Genomic DNA, 22,613 nt, shown 5'->3' on the forward strand with positions numbered 1-22,613 from the left:
GTTGCCAAAAGTTTGACCAGCAAATAACTATAGTATTGTCCATTGGTAAACATGTTTGAGTGAATCAGAATAGAATCCAAGATTTCGGAGCCTGAAGGGATGTTACGTATTACAGAGTTCAAACCCTCATGTTACAGATGGGAAAACTGAAGCCCAAGGAATCCGTGGATTTGCTCAAGGTCACATAACTGCTCCGTTACAATAAAACCAAAAAGAATCCTCTGAGTCTTCTGGCGTCTAGTTTAGTACTTTTTTTTTTTTCTTACAAGACCACCTTATCTCTTCTGATTGAATATTTGCTATGACAGATTCAAAGAAATACCCTATAACTACTAAATGTATTTCTCAGTATTTAACCAATGACTGCATTCTCCACAGGACTTCGGCTACAGAGTGCCTGTCTGTCTCTCTCTCTCAATCTTTTTCTCTCTCTCTGTCTCTATATGTCTCTCTACCTATCTCTCTGTCTCTGTCTCTCTCTGTCTCTGTCTCTACATGTCTCTCTACCTGTCTGTCTCAGTCTCCATCTCTCTTTCTCTCTCTGTCTCTGCATGTCTCTCTACCTGTCTCTCTGTGTGGTTGCTCCGACTTGGTCAAAATGAGGAGGCAGCTTAAAGGTCTGATGCCAAGCAATCCTGAGGGTCAGGATCCATTCAAGTAAATCCAGACCAAGCTACCTCCAAGCCATGCTCTTTTAGGGAGCAGTGGGTAATGTACCCTTCTAGCCTTAGAGGATAAAGCACTTGGTTCAGGGAAAGTTAATTTGAGAAGGGAAAATAGGGAGATCATTTGAGAGGGAAAAATTCCCAGCCTCTCACGTGTCTAAGGATTTGATCATGTGCACCAACTCCTATTTCTAACACCTCCATCTCCCCCTTTCCTCCTTTGCTTCTAAATTCTAACAAGAAACACCAGCCATGAGGGCCCCAGAGGCCCAGCTAAAGGTGTGAAACCAAGTGGATGACGTGAAGGAATTTATCTGGATATAAGATTCATATCCCACAGGATAATATTTTACTGCAGCAGAGAGAGAAGAAATCCTAAAAATACCGTACAGAGCATATTATAATATTTTAACGGGATTATGTGCTCCCTCTACATACTTCACTCACTAAGATGGATTGTGCTTTTTGACAAATCTATATTTAACATAGGGAGAATAATATACAATGTATGCTTCCTGGTGGAGAAATCCATATTTATGGAAATCTTGATTCTGACAATTAAAATAGATATTAAAAGACAGGGCCTATTGTCTTCTGTGAACAGATAGACCGTCCTCATTAGGGTGAAAGAGAACATAGTCTGAGTACGAAAGGATAAACAGCTACTTTAGAGGAGTAGGAGGTCCAGGGTGACCCAGTAGTCATCTCTGTTTGGGTCCAGCTCCCCTGCATACCCTAAGTCACAGGGACCATCTTATCAAGCATTTATCATCCATTCACTCAACAAATACTCACAAAGCCCTTCCACATCCCAGGCTCTATGCTGGCTTTGGGGCATAAGTGAGACCCCTGTTTTCAGGGATTAACACTGACCCAGGCAGCCACAGAAATAAATAATTGACAAGAGGAAATGATTTTAGATAATAAGAAAGTCTGAAAAATAAGATAGGGTGCTGTGACAGAGAGGCAGGTATAGGGAGGCTGGAGTCACTACTGAGAAGGGTGATGAAGGAAGGTCCTTCAAGGGAATAAAATTTGAGCTGAGATACAACAGTAGAAAAGGAGTGATGCAATGAACACTGGGTATTATACGCAACCAATGAATTCTTGAACTCTGCCTCTGAAACTAATGATGTCCTATGTGTTGGCTAATAGAATTCAAATTTTAAAAAAGGAAAAAAGAAAAGAAAAAAGGAGTGATCTTTGGAAACAGGGAAGGGAAGAGCCTGCAGGCGGAGGAAGGGAGCAGCTGTTGCAGAGTCTCAGGGCAGAGCGAGCTCAGAACCCCAAAGAACAGCTAGCTACAAGAGCTCAGAGCCCTGGAGAACAGCTAGCTACCAAGGCCCATGTGGCCAGAGCAGGGAGCAAGGAGAAGAGTGTGAGGTGGGATGGGTCCGAGGAGCTGAGTATTTGGGCTCTGAATTATGGTCAGATGCATCCTATGTGCAGTGAGAAATCTCAAAACTATGGAGAGCTTTTGCACAAGGAAGGGAAATTGTGTTTTGTTGTCTTATTTTGTTTTTGCTTTTGTTAATTAAAAAGATCCCTCTTGCTTCAGGGTGGAGAAGGGATTCTACCACTCAAAACCATATGCCATAAGCCTAGAGTCTGTGAGAACCACGTACAGGTACCAGGAGGCGGGTATGGAGTGGATTAAGAGCAGTTATTTCATGAGGTTCTGGTCTCAAAAAGTCATCAGTCAGTGGACTGGGGATCTAGAGAGGTCATGAAGGTATGCAAGCATGTGTTCATGAACCAGCCCAGTTTCCTGTAGACAGTTTGCTGGTTTCAGTGGGAATCAAGCAGATGACTTGTACGGTTCAGCTGCAGTCTTTAAGAGATGGATTTTTAAGCCCGTTAGCTCTAGGGACTGAATGGGAACTGAGACTCACAACAGACAACTGGGTACTGGCGCTTAGTTGCATTCTTTTGTGCAGCACGGCCCAGAGGATCTTCAATAACATGTTAAAAGTATTCGCCAACAAAGGATCCTGGGGATGTACAGACTCGACAAAATCTGGGTTAAATTTGAACGGGATTCCTCACAACCTTTTATGTAACCAGTGTGTAGTATGAAACTCCAAGATGCAGGCAAGGTATACACCATTTCCCAGATCTATTTGGCCAAAAAGGTCTTTTCTTTTTTAAGGAGCATTTTGCAGGACTAATATTTCATGTGACACATTTGAGTGATGCTTATACAGGGTAATGTGAGACACCCCCCCCCATACACGGTAACACAGGGTCATGGAAGCAGGTGATGTGCTTAACAGAACAGAGGATCTAAGAGTACTAGCTTCCTTAACTCAAAAAAACAAAAAACAAACAAACAAAAAAAACTGGTAATACCAAAGTCACAGGGTTGTGATGAGAACTGAATAGTCTAACATATGTGAAAGGACTGCAAAGCACCTGAAAAATCTGTTACTGTGATGAAAAAGACTCATCTCACCATCCATATGAGCAGGGTAATTTCAGGCTTTGGAAATGGCTATAGGGTTGGTCACCTACTTCACTGGGGCAACGACAATGAACCCTCATCCTGTATCACATATAAAAGATTAGTTTAGTAGCTAACTGACCTGGGGTTTGGCCCTATGACTTTGGTTTTTTAATATTATATTCTAACCAACATGTAATAAACCATAAACCAGGATTGGTAACTACACTGGGATCTTACAAAATGGCTCCCTTGGGGATATTTACACAGCTGAACTATTATTATGTCTGATACCCTGGGGGACCTGAAAGATCAGCTTGTGGGATGTACAAACACTAGGTGAACATCGGCAGAGAAATGTACGCCATAAGCTAAGGGTAGACTGAGAAAATCAACACTTATTTTCTAACCATTTATCAGCAGCAAGCTGGCAGACCTCCTTCTTCCTGTAACAACTTTTAATGCTTCACCTTAAAGTGATGGGCAGTATCATGGAAAGATGACTGGATTGGGGTTCAGGTGTCTACCCAATTCAGATATGCCCTAGCTGTGCCATCATAGACATGTTCTTTAATTTCCTGAGCCTTAGTTTCTCCCTTTTAACAATGACTCACTCGGGGCGCCTGGGTGGCTCAGTGGGTTAAGCCTCTGCCTCTGGCTCAGGTCATGATCTCAGGGTCCTGGGATTGAGCCCTGCATTGGGCTCTCTGCTCAGCGGGGAGCCTGCTTTCCCCTCTCTCTCTGCATACTTGTGATCTCCCTGTCAAATAAATAAATAAAATCTTTAAAAAAAAAAAAAGACTCACTCATCACTCTTCTACATTAAGAAGATCGTGCACAGAGGGCGCTTGGGTGGCTCAGTGGGTTAGGACCTCTGCTTTCGGCTCGGGTCATGATCCCAGAGTCCTGGGATCAAGCCCCGGATCAGGCTCTCTGCTCAGCAGGGAGCCTGCTTTTCCCTCTCTCTCTCTGCCTGCCACTCTGCCTACTTGTGATCTCTGTCTGTCAAATAAATAAATAAGATCTTTAAAAAAAAAAAAACTATAAAAAAGGTCGTGCACAGATAAAGTAAGAGAACATATAAAAATGATTTTTGTATTTTTATAATTGGTAAACATGATAACATCTGGCATGGAATTAGCACCTCCTAAACATTAGATCGGACAGATGGATGGGTGAGTGGGATGCACAGATAGGTGAAATGGATGGACAGTTGGATTAGACTGCTAACCTGGAAGGATGGATGGCTCTGGTGGTTGGATGGGCAGATGGCCAGATGATAGATGGATGGAAGGACGATGAGTAGGGATGGATAAACTAATGGATGGATTCATTTTAGAGCCATCTGCCAGTTTCCTTGCAGCATCTTCTATTAATCCTTCTCTTCTCCTCCTCTAGTCTGTTCCCAGTTCTCCAAAGGAGTCTACGCCATCTTTGGGTTTTATGAACGGAGAACTGTCAACATGCTGACCTCCTTCTGTGGGGCCCTCCATGTCTGCTTCATTACACCAAGCTTTCCCGTTGACACCTCCAATCAGTTTGTCCTTCAGCTGCGCCCTGAGCTGCAGGATGCTCTTATCAGCATCATCGACCATTACAAGTGGCAGAAATTTGTCTACATTTATGATGCCGACCGGGGTAAGCCAAGGGTTAGGGGAGGGACACTGTTGAGAGATGGAGAGAAAATTGCCAGCAAGAAGGAGAATGATGCCTCCCTGCCTCATTGAAAAGCATTGGGGGGAGTGTTCCAGAAATGCTCTATTTCTATGGTCTGATTTCTCGGTGGCTAATCTCCAGCTCACAGTGTGGAAACACATCCTTTGAGAAAGTAATCCTCTTAACACACCATGTCCCTCTGCAGTTCACCAAGCTTCCATGGCTCCTGAGTCCAGACTCAAAGCCCAAGGGCCTCCTTTGAATGGCTCATGGCTCACGGTGTAGTTGTCAGGAGCACAGACTCTAGAGTCAGATGGACCTGGATCTAAATTCTATGTCTTGTCCTCTCCAGCTGTTTGTCTTTGGGCAAGTTCTTTCTGCCTCAGTTTGACCATTTATGTTGAGGCTAAGATTTTCTATGCCTTCATTACCTCATCTCTATAATAACATAAACCTAATTTCTGCCTCCTGAGGTTTCTGTGAGGATTAAACGAGGTGACTAGAAAGTTCCTGTCAGTGCATGGGACATTAAGTGCTCACGTATGTTAGCTATCATCATCACCATCATCATCACCTATCCCAGGCCCTTCTAATTGTGCTTCCACTTACATTTCGAATTTTACATCACATTTTCCTAATGTTTCCTTTGATTTTTTCTTCTCTGCATCTTTCCTCATGCTGTTCCTCTTTTCCGGAATGCACTTGCTTTCCCAAATCTACATATGTGAATCCTTCCTTTCTTTTGCATCCTGCTCAAACACTGCTTTCTCAATCCCCTAATCCTGAAATGGCAACTATCCTCTTTTTTCCAATGCCTGTGGTGGTTGTACTGTACGCTCCTACCTTTTCCTTGAATACTAAATAGTCATCAGAACTTAGTCATTATTAGTATAAATAAATAAATGGATTATGCAAAGTCTGGAAACTGAGGCAGAAGGGTTTTGCCCTGAGTGAAAGGAAGGTTTCACTTGCAAGAAGACCTAGAAGACTTTCTAGTAGAAAGCTTGTGAGATCAATTTTTGGGCGCAGTGTGAAACAGCCATTACTCAATGAGGAGGAACCAGCAGGAGAGACCAGAAACCCTCTGCTTTCTTCAATCCCCCTCCTTACTTTGAGGATCTCCCTCTCAAACAGCAGCCACTGTGAGGATTATACCCATAGAAGGGCTTTTTCAGGACAGCTTTACAGCATGCTAAAGCTTGTGGCCTGGAAGTGTCAAACCTACTTCCCAGAATCCAGAAAAAAAAAATGTAACTTTGATTATGGAGAATCATCTCTGGGGTTAGCAGAAACACCCATGCTCTTAAAGGATTCTGTCTCAGAAATCTGAGCTCAGAGCTCTGCCATTTGCTAGCTACGTGACCTTGGGCCAATGACTAAATCTCTCAGAGCCTCAATTTTCATATCTGTGGTGCAATGGGGATAATAATGTTATGTACTTCATAGGATTAAGTAAATTGAAAACAAGAAAGCTAGTAGAATAGTGCCAGACACATAGTAAACTTTCAGTCAGTGTGAGGCGTACGCCACACCAAATAGCTTTCACTGGCAAAGAAACAAAGGTAAGAAGGCACACTTCTTCAAAGAAGACATGTAATGGCCAACAGACACATGAAAAAAATGCTCCACATCACTTGGCATCAGGGATATACAAATCAATACCACAATGAGATACCACCTCACACCAGTCAGAATGGCTAAAATTAACAAGACAGGGAACAGCAAGTGTTGGTAAAGAAGTGGAGAAAGGGGAACCCTCTTACACTGTTGATGGGAATGTAAGCTGGTACAGCCACTCTGGAAAACAGTATGGAGGTTCCTCAAGGATTGAAAAATAGAACTAATAGAACTATCCTACAACCCAACAATTGCACTACTGGGTCTTTACCTGCACCCCAATGTTCATAGCAGCAACGTCCACAATAGCCAAACTGTGGAAGGAGCCAAGATGTCCTTCAACAGACGAATGATGGATAAAGAAGATGGGATTCCTATATACAATGGAATATGACTCAGCCATCAGAAAGGATGAATACCCACCATTTACATCAACATAGATGGAACTGGAGGGTATTATGCTAAGTGAAATAAGTCAATCAGAAAAAAGCAATTATCATACGGTTTCACTCATATGTGGAATAAAAGTAATAGCACGAGGATCTTAGGGGAAGGGAGGGAAAACTGAAGGGGAAGAAGTCAGAGAGGGAGACAAACTATGAGAGACTCGACTCCAGGAAATAGATTGAGGGTTGCAGAAAAGGAGGTGGGTAAGGGGATGGTGTAACTGGGTGATTGGCATTAAGGATGGTACGTGATGTGATGAGAACTGGGTGTTATGCATGACTAATTAATCATTACACACATCAAAAACTAATGATGTACTATATATTGGCTAACTGAATTTAAATAAATTTTTAAAAAAGAAAAAATGGCATAACAGCATCAATCTAGAGATGATTCTTGAGATCAGGCATCATACTGGTCACTGTGGGAGGGATGAGCAGGGTTACAAGGAGACAAATGATACATGTACAAAAGACTGATTAATAATGCACGAGGGAAGCCACCACCTGAAGTAGGCAGAAAAATGACCTCCATCTTCTCCCCAGAGAGGTCTCTGCTCTGAGAATTTGGGGAACCTGTAAATGTGTTATATTCAATGGCAAGAGGGATTAAGGTTACAGATAGAATATACATTGCTAATCTACTGACCTTGGAGAGATTAACTTGGATTACTTATTTGGACCCAATGTAATCACAAGCATTCTTAAATGTGGAAGGTGGAGGCAGAAGAGTCAGTGTCAGAGGGTGATGTGTGAAAGACTTGACCTGTTACTGCTGGTTTTGAAGGCGGAAGGGGCCATAAACCAAGAAATGTGAGCAGTCTCTAGAAGGTGGAAAGGCAACAAAATTGTCTCCCCTAGAACCTCCCAGGAGCAATACAGCCCCACCAACACATTGATTTTAGTTCAAGGAGATTCATTTCGAACTGACCTGTGGCAGTATAAGATGATACATGTGTGTTGTTTTAGACCAGTGAGTTTGTGGTGATTTGTTACTGCAGCAGGAGGAAACCGAGACACCATTTATGTCTCAAAGATGAAACAAAGCTGCATTGACTAATGGGGTCCTCTATCATTTAACTATAAATCAGAAGAGAATCATTTAATTCAATCCACAGTGATTGAATACCTACTATTTACGAGGCAAAGTATCGGGTACTGAACGTTCATGAATTTGACAGTTACTAGGTGTCAGTTTGGCACATTTAATAAGCAGCTACTAAATGCCCCGTAATATTTATAAAACCCTTGCCATGTGTCAGACATTCTTATTTAATCCTCATGACACAACGACGTAGGCATTAGTAACACCACCATTTTACCATTAAAGAAACTGAAGTTTGAAGAAGTTAAGTAGTCTGTACAAGGTCACTTAACCAATATATTGTAGCATCAGGATTTGAGCCTTTGGTTATATTTTTAATCACTAACACTACTGTCTGCTAAGTTCTAGAAACAGAAGGACAGAAGAGACTCACTGCTTGCCTTCAGTGAGCTCTGACTTGCACGGTGGGAAAAAGCTGAGCTGAGCTTGGTGGAGGAGCTGGTGGGTGGTGTGACGAGGGAGGTGTGTGCCGAGAGGAGGCGGTGGTACCTGTGTATCCTGATGGCCACTTCTCCAACTTACCGATTTCTAGGTCTGTCCGTCCTGCAGAAAGTCCTGGACACAGCTGCTGAGAAGAACTGGCAGGTGACAGCGGTCAACATTTTGACCACCACAGAGGAGGGATACCGGATGCTCTTTCAGGACCTGGAAAAGAAAAAGGAGCGGCTTGTGGTGGTGGACTGTGAATCAGAACGCCTCAACGCCATCTTGGGCCAGGTAGTGTGTGCAGCAAAGGCTCGGACTGGGTGAGGGGAGTGGTTCAAGAGCAAGCTGGACAGCCTTTTGCCCCCAGAGAGAGCACTTGACGATATCGGAAGGTGACTTCTTCCCCACCTTCTGTAATTTATACATTTTAGTTCTGAATTTTTATAAAATAGCACAAACAATGGGAGACTGGACCTAGAGCTTCCCATGGTTCTCAGATCAGCTGACCAAAAACTGACCTCCAGGGTTTCCCTCTATGGTGAAAAAGCAGATTGCACTGCATTTTAGAGTCTGTGAAGTACTGTCACATGGGGAACACAGACCGCTAGAGCCAGATTCCTAGGTTCAGCTCTGGGTTCTGTCACTCACTGGTCTGGCAGTCGGCGTCTCATCCATCCGGCCCACTGCCCTGGTTTGAGTGCAGGGATACAGCAGGCACCTCTCTGCTGTTTCCTTGAATACACTCATGTGTCTGAGAAATCCACCGATTGTACATTCTGTGAAAGGGCACTCTGACCCCGATAGTTTTTAGCCAGGACTCTAAGCCATGGTTCTTCCCATTCTCAGAATGAGAGCACGTACCCACTACACAAGCGGCAGGCCTTTCTTGATCTCTTGTCTTTTTGATAAACTTACACTTGTGTATCCAGGTGAACTAGCAAGAAAGTAGATTTGGCGATCATTCTCTAACAGGGCTGTATAATTAAAGATGGTAGTTTTAGGTACTTGACAATGTGACAAAGCTTGTTGATGGCCTTTCAAGACCCTGGGATCCCCATCAGGAATCTCGCCACTAACTCGGCAACTACGCAGAGGCCTCAGCAACAGAACCGGGGAGATTCTGAAAATCGAGGATTGTTTAAGGCATTACGTATGTGTTCTACTCCACTAAGTATGGATCTGGTCTCCCCTCTGGGAAAGAGAATCCAGGGGCGCCTGGGGGCTCAGTGGGTTAAGCCTCTGCCTTCGGCTCAGGTCATGATCTCAGGGTCCTGGGATCAAGCCCTGCATCAGGCTCTCCGCTCAGCAGGGAGCCTGCTTCCCCCTCTCTCTCTTCCTGCTTCTCTGCCTACTTGTGATCTCTCTCTCTCTCTCTGTCAAATAAATAAATAAAATCTTAAAAAGAGAGAGAGAGAGAGAAACCAGCAAAAATTGTTTCCATGAGATGGCCATTCTCTGGGCTGGACTCAAGGGATTTGAATGCTAGTTAAACAAGGCAGTATCAGGTAATGGTTAAACACAGAGACCCTGAAGCCAGAGTAGCTGCAAGTTAAACCCCAGCTCTAGTCTTTACTACCTCCATAACCTTGGCCAGGTTTTTCATCTTTCTATGTCTCAGATTCCTGATCTGTGAAATGGGCATAGTAATAATACAGCTTTCTTCAGAGGGCTCCTGTGAGAGTTAGAAGAATCTATTCACGTAAAGCAGTTAGAACAGAACCTGTCCCACAGAAAGTGATCTATATAATAAGGCTTTGCCCAGTTCTGCTATTTCTAGCACCACCTAGTACTACCTTCTTGAGTCACTTCCTTCTTTGGGCATAAGTGTCCTCATCTATAAAATAGGAATGATGGCCCCTGTTCTACAGAGCTGAGAAAAAGACTGGATGAGAGAGCAGTTGGAAAAAGTACTGAATGATAATTAGATATTCTTAATAGACTGATGATTTGTCCTTTGTTGTTCTGTAATAAAGACGGTAGCCAGTGCTACCATTTTCTGAGCACCCGCCATGTACCAGACACCATGCCAAGTCCTTCCCATGCATCACGCTACCTCATCTTCATGTCTACTCTAAGAAACCACTTCTATCACTTCCCCTAATTTATAAATGAAGAAACAAGGGACTGTACTTGCCTGAGAATTCACAGCTAGCGTGTAGGAAAAGCAGGAAGTCAAAGTCATCTTAGTCTGGCTCCGGAGCCCAACCTTCCCCAAAATGTTAACTTTTCATCTCTGCTGTCTCTAGCCACCTCCTCTGCCAAAAGACAAACTTAAGTTTTGCAAGGAAGTGACTTGTCTGTATGGGCATTTTAGATGGTATTATATTAACTCTTTTAACTGTTGGATTCTTCTATTCTGAAAAGCAAGGCCAAAGAGCTGAATGGATCTTACAGATCACTTGATTGACCACCTGCATTCACAATTTATAGGTGGGATAACTGATGGTCCCATTGGCTGATGTGCCTTCAATTCAGACAACTAGTTGGTAACAGTGACGGGTCTCGAATTTACATCTAATGGCTTAGAGTCTGACATCTTGACATCATTCTAAACAATTGAACACTTCAATTGGGATCTTTTCAGTCTAATACAAACATCCTGCCTGACCTAAGGAGGAAGACAGTGATTCTCAATTCCAGGTATGGAATTGCCTATCTCTGTCTCCAGTCCCCCAATCAGAACACTGGCATTATGAGGACAAGGATTTTTGGTTTATGTTCTTCTTTGTGGTATCCACAGTGCCTTGAACAGTGCTGGGTACCTTGTAGGTATTCAATAAATATTTTCTGAGTGCCTGGAAAGCATCGGGAATCAATGAAGGCTCTAGCAAAGATCACCAATGTGAGATAGGTCTGAATATGTACAGGTAGTCATTGGCTGGATAAGAGCCATTAAGCTGGAAAGAAGGGCATGTAGGGCAGCCCAGAGGGCATGTGAGGGCTGGGGTTCATAGACTGACCTAGTAAGGCAGGTGGAAGATGCTACATGTCTACTGGGAGACAGTGACAGTCACATGATTGAGTCTATTCTTGGAAACCGCTCTAAAGAGTTTGGGGTTTATTCCATACACAGTGGAGTCAGTAAAGGTTTGTGAGCAAGGAATAGGGTTATTAGAATATAATGCTTTGTCAATATATTAGACAGCAAATTATATAGTACAGTCATTAAGTTCAGAATGAGTTAGAGATGAGAGAGACCAGGATTAGGCTATCACCCTGCTTTACTGCCTTCATAGTGATTCCCACTTGCTGAAATCCGGCTCATTTATCTGTTTATATATTTACCATCTGTCTCCCTACTAAAACGTCAGTTCAGTTTAGGGAGGGCACAAGGACCCTGCCTCACAGGGTCCCCAGCATATAGCACACAGCACACTGCTCAGCATATCATCCCAGTTCAGTAAGTATCTGCTGGCTGCATTAATGAATCAGAAAAGGTTTTACAGAGTAGCTGGGATTTAGCTCAGCCATAAAGGTTATGAATAATCAGAGAGAATGGGAAAGGACATTTCAGACCCAAAGATTATGAATTAAGGCAGTCCAGTGGAAATGAGCTTTGAAAGAATAGGGTGAGCAAGGCTATGGGGCTCCATGTGAAATTGTACATTGCCTTTATAACACCCCTCTCAGTTTATAACCCGGGGGCATTCACCTCTCCATCTAGTGTGGGTCTTACCGCAGTAAAGTGGGACCCCAGGGAGGCAAGGACCATTTATGTCTCCGTTCCCACTCTACCCACAGCATAGTGCTTGGTACAGAATAAGCACTTAATTAATGTTTGTGAAAGGAGGGAAGAGAGGGCAGTGGGTTGGTAGGTGAAAAGAATGGGTGGGAAAGTTGGCGTTATGTTGAACCATAAGCAACTGCTAATTTTTATCAACCCAAAGTCATCAATTGTCATCTGTTTCTTATGTTTCAATCTGTAATTTTATCTTGCAGAGACTATTCTTATCCATTGCCTAAATGTGGCAGGTTTTGAAAGATCTCTTATTTGCTATTTTGTGTTTATTAGAAGCTGGATAAGTTTTTGGTAAAGGTGTCTTATTATTGGAAGGGCAGCAAACCGTTTGACAAGAAGATGGAAAAGTAATGAAGAATTATTAATAAAACTATCATCCCAATAGTATATGAGCTCCGTGGCCTGGAATTTCACAATCTAACCACTGTTTCAGAACATGCATTGTGTGTGCTTGCATTTAATTATTCCCTACATAAAAAAAATATGTGAGCTGCTATGCACATACATCCAATTAAGTAGATGTCTAAATGTGGATTTTAATAACCTTGAAAATTTATTCAGTTAGACAAGAAGCCCAAGTGCTTCTCATATGTTTTATGCCTTCTTGTAAGAGTGCAGGAGAGGCACTGAACAGAATGTACTAACCCCAATTTCATGATTAAAAAATGAAGAAATAGATCAAGTTAACTTGTAGGCTGAGCTAGGGCTATGCTCTTAGCTGTTCCTTGGGTGGCGTGTCTGGCTGCCTGAGCAAACCCCTGGATAATTCATCCCACAAATATTTTTCCTGCCCACAGTGATTACAAAAGTCTGCACAATGAGGATGGAGGAGTTTTGGGGGACCCTGGCTCTTACTGATTAATCATAATTGGGTTACATGCAAAGACTCACAACAGTCAGGTTCCTGTCTTGGCACTGCTGCAGGATCTGGGCAAGTCATTTCCGCTCTCTAGGCCTTAACTTCCCATCTGTACAGTGGAAGACTGGACCATCTGATCCAACTTCCAGGTTGAGTGGTCAGTTAATTCCTGGGTATCCAACTAGTTTAGGGAAGAAGTCACAATATTCAGGGAAAGAAGGAACTGGATCTGAATATGGTTTATGCAAGGAGTTGAAGGTCAAGAACCTACCCATCTGACCATCCACTCACATCCATCCACCCATCCATCCATCCATCCATCCAAGCAGCAGGTCATGTCATGACAGTGGCAGTGAATTCAACACAGCTTCAGATTCACACAAGAAAAGAATCTCCATCATGGGAAAGGCTTTATGGATGAAGAAGTGAAATGAGCATTTCATCTTAATTGGGTGGGGGGTGGGGGGGTTATGATAACCCTCCTCTACATGTAGTATCAGACAAAACTGATTTCAAATCCTGCATCTGCCACTTAATAGCTGGGTAACCTTAGGGAGCTTATTTAATCTCTCCATGCCATTTAATCTCTCCTCATCATCATAAAATGAGGGTATCCATAATGCCACCAATACTGTACTTGGAATACTTTAGAACAGGATACACTGTAAACACTCGTTGTTAGTTGCTACTATCATCGCCATTGTAGCTTTAATTGCAAATCTGATTGATGAGTCTCTTCCTGTTGTGTTTTGTAGATCATAAAGCTGGAGAAGAACGGCATCGGCTACCACTACATTCTTGCAAATCTGGTGAGTACCATGCACTGCTGTTCAGCTTATGCACCCCTGCAAATACAGGCCCTACCTTGCTTCTGCGGCCCCCAGCTAATGGGAACTGCCTGGGTGGGAGGGGCAACACAGAGCTGCAATACTAAGCTTGCCTGTTCTCCTCCACATCCCCATTTGTCAAACCATGGCACACTGTGGTAACCCTCTCATCTTCCTTAGAAGAGAGGGTCATCACAAGGGCAGGTTGAATCAGCTCTGCCCCTTGACAGTAAGGACAAAAACGGCCCATCTTTGAAGAGATACAGGGTGTTTCCACCCCACTGTTTTTGACCCTCTATTTTGACACCAGTCGCAGTTTTACTCTTTCTAAGTACAAACACTGGAATCATAATGATACTGGTATTGACAGCTCTTTAACCAGAAAGCAGTTTTACAACATGAACAATATTATGTCAGTTTAGTTTTTACTCACTTTTCTATGTGGTATAAATTAACCCTGTCTTCTTAAAACATTTTGTTTTCATTTTAATGTATTCTAGCTCTTTTTATTGGACACAATCATTTTCAGGGTTGTGAAGATTTGACTCATCAAATAATTTTTATTCATATTAAAATTTTACCTAATAACATGTGCCATTAGGAGTCTTCTTTTGTGGCCATAATTCCTGGCAATTCTATTTTTCCAGGGTCATGTTTTGACCATCTACCTTTTTTATCATGAAGTTTGATTCTTCCAGAATTTTATCCAAAGCTAAATGTAATTTTATTTTGCTGTTAGTCCCACTGTTTACATTTTTTAAAGATCCTCATGGTGATGTAATTCACATACCATACTGTTCATCCACATAAAGTGTCCAATTCATTGCTTTTTAATATATTCACAGAATTATGAAACCATCCCCACAATCTAACTTTGGAATTTTTTCGTCATCCCAAAAAAGAAACCCTATACCCAGCAGCACTCACTCCCCATTGCTCTCTAAACTCCTGCCCCCAGCCTTAGGCAACTAGCAATCTACTGTGTAAGTATTTGCCTATTCTGGACACTGCATGTAGGCAGAATCATACAATCTGTGCTCCTTTGTGACTGGCTTCTAAGTGACTAGCATCATGTTTTCAAAGTTCCTCCATACTGTAGCACGCATGGTACTTTACTCCTTTTCATTGCCAAATAATATTCTCTTCTATGGCTATACTGCATTTTGTTTATACATGCATTGGTTGAGGAACATTTGGGTGGTTTTTGCTCTTTCCCTATTATAAATAAGCTGCTATGAACATTTAGGTACATACCTTTCTCTTGAGTACAAACCTAGGAGTGGAATTGCTGGGTTATAGGCTCACTCTGTGTTTAACATCTTGAAGAAATGTAAAATTACTTTCCAAAGTGGTTATATCTCCCAACAAATCAATAAGTTTTTATATGGATTAAAATATTTTAATCAATAACACATTTTGCCAGTGTGACAGTTTGGGCATTTAATGGTTTTCCCCAATGGTAGCTTTTTCTACAAAGTGTGCTTGTTATCCTGGCTTGTCTTTATAATTTTATTTGCACGAAAATGTGATTTTTAAATTTTTATTTATAACATTTTTATTTTATTTTAAATTTTTATTTATAGCAAAGTGTATCATGTTAGTTTCAGGCATGTTATTTGGTGTTAATTATTTTTATGAGTAACATTAATAATTAATGGAATTAAAAATTGCTGTTTTCTACTTATTTTTGGAACAAAGGTCATTAGTAAAACAATAGTCTACTAGGTCTGGCTGTATGTAAAGGTCAAAATTATAAGATCGAAACAAGGGACCAAACATCCTGTCTAATCCTTAATTCCTATTGCTCTTTCTGACCCCATCTCCATTCTTAAACAGGTCCCTGCCTAAACATTTCCCTTCAAAACTTCATTGCCTTGACTGTCCCAATATTTCAGGCTCAGGACCAGAAATGAGAAGGGCTCATTGAAATAGGTTAATTTAGACCCAGATGTTAATAGCTAAATATGTTACATTTCTCAAAGTTATTTGCCTTTTAAATGGTGGGTAGCTCTCCAGAGACTTTTAGGGAAAAAGAGCCTCACCCTAAAAAAAAAAAAAATTGCACAGGCAGAATTTTTTACTTTGTAATAAAGCAGGTTCAACATCCCTCAAGTCCCAGCTCCCTAGTGCTGGAAGGAACTTCAGAAATCAATATCATCTAAGTCTCCTTTGCTTGTAGAGAAATAAAACCAGCAAGGTGGTGTGGCCTGAGCATGCAGCAAGTCAGGGATGGAGCTAGGCCTAGCACCCAGGTGAGCAGGCAGCATCCAACGCCATGTGCAGGGCTCCAGCACGCCTCTCCGTACAGACTGTGCGAGCACCCTGCTGCTGGAGAATACACAACAGCGAGGGCATGCATAATCACCTCTCTAGGGTAAGATAGAAATTACATATCAGTGGCCTTGGAGCCACCGAAAGACCCCAGATAATTAAATTGCTAGCCTCCATCTGTTGCCAAGTGACCCCCTGGTCACTGCATCACCGAGTCAGCCCCTTGGGCTTCTCTATCCTTCTGATCTGCATTCTTCTTCTTCTGACCTAATGAGCTCTCAAATCCTTACAACTGCCAGCTAATAGGATGCAAATTGCATATACCATCCAAATACAAAAGACTTGCATGTTCCAATAGATTAGTTGATAATTAGGCTTCAAATTACTAATTAATTCAGTTCGAAACATAGGCGAGTATGTGGTGTGTGTTTTTCTTCCCCCTTCAGAGAAATAACGCAATTTATAAGATGATAATTTTTAGAAATTCCGCCACATAATTAGCCTGCTGCTGCATGGAACTGACCCCCTCCTTCAGAGTGTTTGTGATTAGGGTATAATTACAGAGTTAGAAACCAAGGAAGCTTTTGAAAGGTTTAACAAAAGGAGGGAGCTACACTTTTATTTCACAGTTCTCTCTGCACAAGAGAAATGGAGTGCAGGAGCTCCGAAGTAGCCAACAGCATTTTTCTAAACTATCACTTTGGAGAATTCAGATAGCCAGCTTCGGGGGACTGCTGAAAGAGAGGAGGGAAGGAGACTGTGGGTCCGAGAGGAGAGCTTTAGGGACAGAGAGTAAAAACAACCATGAACCTTCCCTGCCCCCCACCCACTCTTTTTGTCCAGATACCACCTTTAGCTAGCTCTGTGATGTCGGGCAACTCTCCAGGCCTCAGTCTCCTTATCTGTCAACTGGGAATGACAGTGATCTGCATGACTATATTGTCACCAGGAAGATCAAAGATGTTGTTGGATGTCACCCTGTTTTGATGAATAAACATTGCTCTGCATAGTGGGGGAATTCTTACCACATATACTGAATCTACTCATCTGTACATCACGTATTCTGGGTGTACATGTATACACACACACACATACATATATATGCTTGTTCATGTATCCCTATCTTATATACAATAGGATAGATGTATATTTATATTTCTAGAGCACTGGTAAATCCATACAATGTACTTGAACCTTGCAGAAATTGGAGAACTCTACCATTCTTTCTTTTTTTATCTTTAAAGAGAGAGAGAGCATGAGCGGTGGTGGGAGATGCGGGGAAGACAGAAGGAGAGAGAGAATCCCAAGCAGGCTCCACGCCCAGCACAGAGCCCAGTGCAGGGCTCGATCTCACAACCCCAAGACCATGACCCGAGCCAAAATCAAGAGCCAGATGCTCCACCAACTGAGCCACCCAGGCACCCCATACCATTGTTTCTTAAAGAAGCACCTAGGCCCTGGAACCCACCAAAGGGCCAGGCTATCCAATCTGGCTAGCCATCCTCCTCCAAACCCCAGTACTGACTCCGTGTTCGTTCCTGGCTCTGACATTGTGATCAAAGCAGACATCTACCAGTCAGGGCCTCCAGAATTATAGCTCTTATCTTTGTGACACATCAACAGCATATCTTAGACCAAACTAGTGTTTCTCAAAACAGAGTGTTTCTCAAAACAAATGTTTCTCAAAACATTGTCCCCCCCACCCCCCCGACAATGCATCTGCAGAGTCAGTTTGGGAAACATTGAGCTAATCGTGTCACTGGAATTATAAAAATGAGTAATCACATCCTGAAACAAATGACCAGATTATTAATACTGATGATTAGAGTTTTACTGAAACAAAAATCACATTTTAAAATGCTTATAGAGAATTAGCAGACCTCTGAGAATTTACAAAGGGTCCAGCAGACCCCAGTTTGAGAAACACTGAAGGTGTTGATTCTTTTTCAGTATGGACCATTTGGTACCTCCTTGGGGATTAATAACAGTAAAAGTAACATCAATCCTCCCATCTTCACAACTATTATAGTTTATGTGCATTTTCTCAAGAATCACACCACTGGCTTTTGAGAATCACAATACTCCAGTGAAGTCAGCAAGGTAGAATTTATCACCCCCATTTTACAGATGTGGGAACCAAGGCTCAGAGCCATAATCTGAGCTGCAGAGGAGGAAGGCAAGTACCTAGTCAATATAGTTGGGCTCTCGGGAATCTGACAAAAACCTAGTAATGTGGGCATAAAAATAGGGCCATCGGCCTAACCTGATGCCAACCCTCTGGGAGCCACTGACCAAGAATTCCTTAAAGCCCTCATGGATAACGTGTCAATAATTACAATGGCAGTAACTACTACAATTCTCTTAATCATTGCTACATTCCAGGAATACTTAAAATACTTAAATGCCTATCTATTAAACCCTACCACAGTCCTTGATAATATTATCCCCACTTTTCAGATGAAGAAACAGGTTCAGAAAGATTAGTGAATTTTCCAAAGTTGCAAAGTTGATAGAGTGATGGAGCTGGGCTTCCCCTCCAGGACCATGGACTCCAAAGGCCACATGCCTAGGATGTGCCTTGTGACCGCTGAGTGTGGGGAAGTGGAGGAAGGAGTGAGGGTTTGGGGGACTGAGGGGGATGGTTCTTGGCAGGAAGGCTTGAGTTTAAACCTCGCCTGCAGTAGGGCTGGAACTTAAACTTAGGCTCTCAAACTCCTATTGGATACCTTTTTAGTTATACACTGATGGAATTTCATTATAATTTCAGGGGATAAGGAAGCTGAGGGAGAGACATTGAGGTCAGGTCACCCCAGGTCTCACTAGGGTATTTGGGGATCAGAACAGTTAGCCATTTCCACCATGCAGTTGTATAATAGCTCCCGTAAAGAGTTAAGAGTTGGAAGGTTTGGTCCGGAGAACAGTAAACCCAAGCCCCCAGCTCTGTGCTGCTGCCCTCTGCCCTATCAGTCCTGAGAAGATGTTCTCTAGTCTCCTTCTCTCCTCTGCTGAGAAATGTCTCCACCTTCTGTACGGTCACCCTTGCCCACTGTCTCCTGCTGCTTTCTTCCCACTGTCTCCGGGCCACACCCGGCATGCCTGATTCCCATAGCCTCTGGTTAGGCAGGTGGTACTGTGGTTGAAGGTCAAACAGACCTGGGTTTATACTCTGGCTTTATATCTATTAGCTGTGTGACATTTTACCTACTCGCTCTGAACTTTCATTGCCTCATCTATAAAAGAGGAAATAATGTGATATTATCTACCTCCTTATTGGTATTATGACAATTAAGCAAGACAGTATGTTATAAAGGGTGTATAATAAATATTTGGCCCAAATAGGCACTCAATAAATATTAGTAATTGCCACCATAATAATCATCGTACAGTCATCATCATCATTATCATTAGTGGAAAAAGAAAAGACATTTAACATCTGGGGACACGCTACTATCTTTGAGACCCTCTCCCAAACTAAATCCCATCCACAACTGCCTCAAGTTATATAATTCTTCCTCCCTGTCTGTCTTTAAGCTCCTAGAGGAAGAAACAGGTCTGCCTTATTCACTGATGAATTCCTAGGGCCTGGTGGAGGGAATTACATGTACCAGGTGGTCTTTAAAAAAATCACTAAATGTGGGGCGCCTGGGTGGCTCAGTTGGTTAAAGCTTCTGCCTTCGAAATAAGTCAATCGGAGAAAGACAACTATCATATGATCTCCCTGATATGAGGAAGTGGAGATGCACTGTGGGGGGCTTAGGGGGTAGGAAAAGAAAAAAATGAAAGAAGATGGGATTGGGAGGGAGACAAACCGTAAAAGACTCAATCTCAAAAAACAGACTGAGGGTTGCTGGGGGGATGGGGGACAGGAGAGGGTGGTGGGGATATGGACACTGGGGAGGGTATGTGCTATGATGAGTGCTGTGAAATGTGCAAACCTGGCGATTCACAGACCTGTACCCCTGGGGATAAAAATATATGTTTATTAAAAATTAATTAATTAAAAAAAAAAAAAGCTTCTGCCTTCTGCTCAGGTCATGATCTCAGGGTCCTGGGATCAAGCCCTGCATCAGGCTGTGTGCTCAGCAGGGAGCCTGCTTCCTCCTCTCTCTCTGCCTGCCTCTCTGCCTACTTGTGATCTCTGTCAAATAAATAAAATCTTTAAAAAATAAAATAAAAAATCACTAAATGAATGAATGAGGGAAATGACCCCTCAGGAAATAAACAATATGTGTACCCACACATCACATGCACTTACAGGCAAAATCCTTAACTGCAAAATGCTGAGAGCAACAGAGGTAGTAACAATGTGAACATAGTTATGGATATGCCCATGAGTAGAGAAAGATGGGCCTAAGGGGGCTTTTAATCCACTTCCAGTAAAGGGCAAGAATCTCTTCTGCACCATCCCAGCGGAAGCCCATCCATCTGGTTCCTGCTTGAATGATACCCAGTGATGGGGAACTCACTGCCTTGAGCAGCCCTTTCTCCCCTCAAAGGGCTCTGAGGTTTCTAGTCTTGCTGGAGGAGGGCCCAGGCTGCCCCGTGCTACCATCTCTGCATTTGTGGTACCACCTGCTCTCTCAGAAGCCTTGCAGAACACGCCTGCTGCCCTTCCACAAAGCAACCTTCATGTGCTTGGAAACACCCACGCTGCTTATCTCCTCCATGCTGCTCCTCCCCTCCATGCTGCTCCTCCAGCCTGGGCGCCCCTCTGTGCCCTCAGTACCTTCTCACAGCGTGTGCCTCCAGGGTGGACCGAGCACGTCCTCCAGCCCAGCGCAGCTTTCCATATGAGAAGAATCACACAGCTTGACTTCTGCCCTGGGAGCAACGAAGCCTTGTCTTCCAGCTGGACTGGAACACGGAACTAAAGTTCTAAAGAATGAGAGAGCCTGGGTGGCTCAGTTGGTTAAGTGTCCGACTCTGAGCTCAGCTCAGGTCTCGATCTTGGGGTCGTGAGGTCAAGCCCCACATTGGGCTCCACACTGGGCTTAGAACCTATTAAAAAAAAAAATGCTGGAAAAAAAATCACACAGTGTGGGATAGGAATGCAAGCCTCCCTAAATGGCAGCTGAGCTGACGGAGTACGGCAGTCAGCAGCTAGAGAGGCCTCTGGAGGCTGCAGGGTGTCTGGGAAGGAAACAGTGGATCCACATGCCGGTGGTCCCGTGGAGAGCATGCCTTTGCCCTGGTTTGAAGACGCCAAGAGAGCTAGTGCTGAAGAGTCCCTAGGAGCTCATCTCACCCAGTGCCTCACTTTATAAATGGACACATAGGCCCAGAGAGGGGACGCGACCTACTTGAGGTCACTGAGAAGTTAAACAGCAGAACTGGGCCTGGGATTTAGAGCAATTGTTTCCTCTGTTCTTTATGCTTCATTCCCCCCACTGCTGCCTCTCAGTTAACACAGTGTGCCTCTGTGTGTGTGTGTGTGTGTGTGTGTGTGTGTGTGTGTGTGTGTAAGAGAAAGAATTGAGCAGAAACATGGAGACCAAGGAAGAGGCTCAGAAGTGCTCCTTCTTGCCTCCCCAATCCCATCAGAGTCTCTCTTCACTGATGCAACCCCCTGCAGCTTCCCTTTGTCCCTTCTATTCACCCTTTCCTCCCTCAGCTGCTCTCCCATCATTCTCTTATAACACTGAGAACACAGGGGTTACTTTATGATCACCAGGGCTGACACGGCAGATGCCTCTGGAAGCAAAGAGGAAGTAGGGTGGGTCGAAAGCCAAATCCCAGATCCCAGAGGATCCTCCCTTGCTCGGTGGTCCCAGCATTCCACTGGGCAAGGCCTAGTGTGTTTCTCTTCACACTCATACCCCATGGTCTAGAATAATCTAGAGACCTCTGAGAGTTTCTGTGCCCCTCCAAGAAAGGTGAGGTTATATGCCCACTTTGTGAGTTAAGAGAAAGAGGTTCAAGTTGCTGAAGGAGCTTTTCCAAGGTCAGGGAGCTAAAGCTAGAATTTTGAACTCAGATCTCTCTAATTCTGAAGATTAGGTTTGTTCTCCACTGGGCCACTGGCAAAACTGACAAACTCCTTTCCTTCTGAAACTGCCTGGATTTGAATTTTCAGTCACCCACTTACTAGCTGTGATTCTGAGCAAGTCACCTCACCTCTCTGTACCTCAGTTTCCTTATCTGTAGGTGGGGACATGAATACGCACTTCACAAGGTAAAGATAAAATGAGCTATTTTATGTCAAGTTTTAGAACAATGAGTGCAGTAGAAGCCTGGGGTCTCATCCCAACTCTGCCACTGACTCATTACCATTTGCAAAAAAAGACATATATATATATATATTTTTTTTTTTGAGAGTCTCAATTTGTTGGAGATTTGGTACGATGTTTTTAAAAGGAATAAGTTGTCGAAGACTTATGCAGATCTGTAATTTACGGTTCTAGTTTTCCTGCCTCTCTCTGAAAGCCCAGGAATATCAACACAAAATTCCTAGCCACACAGGCTCTTCATCATAAGGGAGACGCTGCTGCATTCATCTCGAGCACTCAGTGTTTGTAGGGTTGGCTCTTGCAAACCGTGTACACCTTGGCTGATCTGGAATAGT

General features: G+C 43.2%; 1 protein-coding gene across 2 annotated transcripts in view; it reads left to right on the top strand.

Moving 5' to 3' along the window:
• GRIA1 (glutamate ionotropic receptor AMPA type subunit 1) overlaps window positions 1-22,613 on the top strand; it is a 302,360-nt gene that overhangs the window by 147,099 nt on the left and 132,648 nt on the right. For both annotated transcript variants that reach the window (XM_032851618.1, XM_032851617.1), the window contains exons 3-5: window positions 4,504-4,743; window positions 8,462-8,646; window positions 13,709-13,762. In XM_032851618.1, the coding sequence (XP_032707509.1) occupies window positions 4,504-4,743; window positions 8,462-8,646; window positions 13,709-13,762 (479 nt within the window). The remainder of the gene's footprint in view (window positions 1-4,503; window positions 4,744-8,461; window positions 8,647-13,708; window positions 13,763-22,613) is intronic.

This window comes from Lontra canadensis, unplaced genomic scaffold, assembly GCF_010015895.1.
Source record: "Lontra canadensis isolate GAN:19392208 unplaced genomic scaffold, GSC_riverotter_1.0 scaffold5, whole genome shotgun sequence".
Taxonomy (NCBI): Eukaryota; Metazoa; Chordata; class Mammalia; order Carnivora; family Mustelidae; genus Lontra; species Lontra canadensis.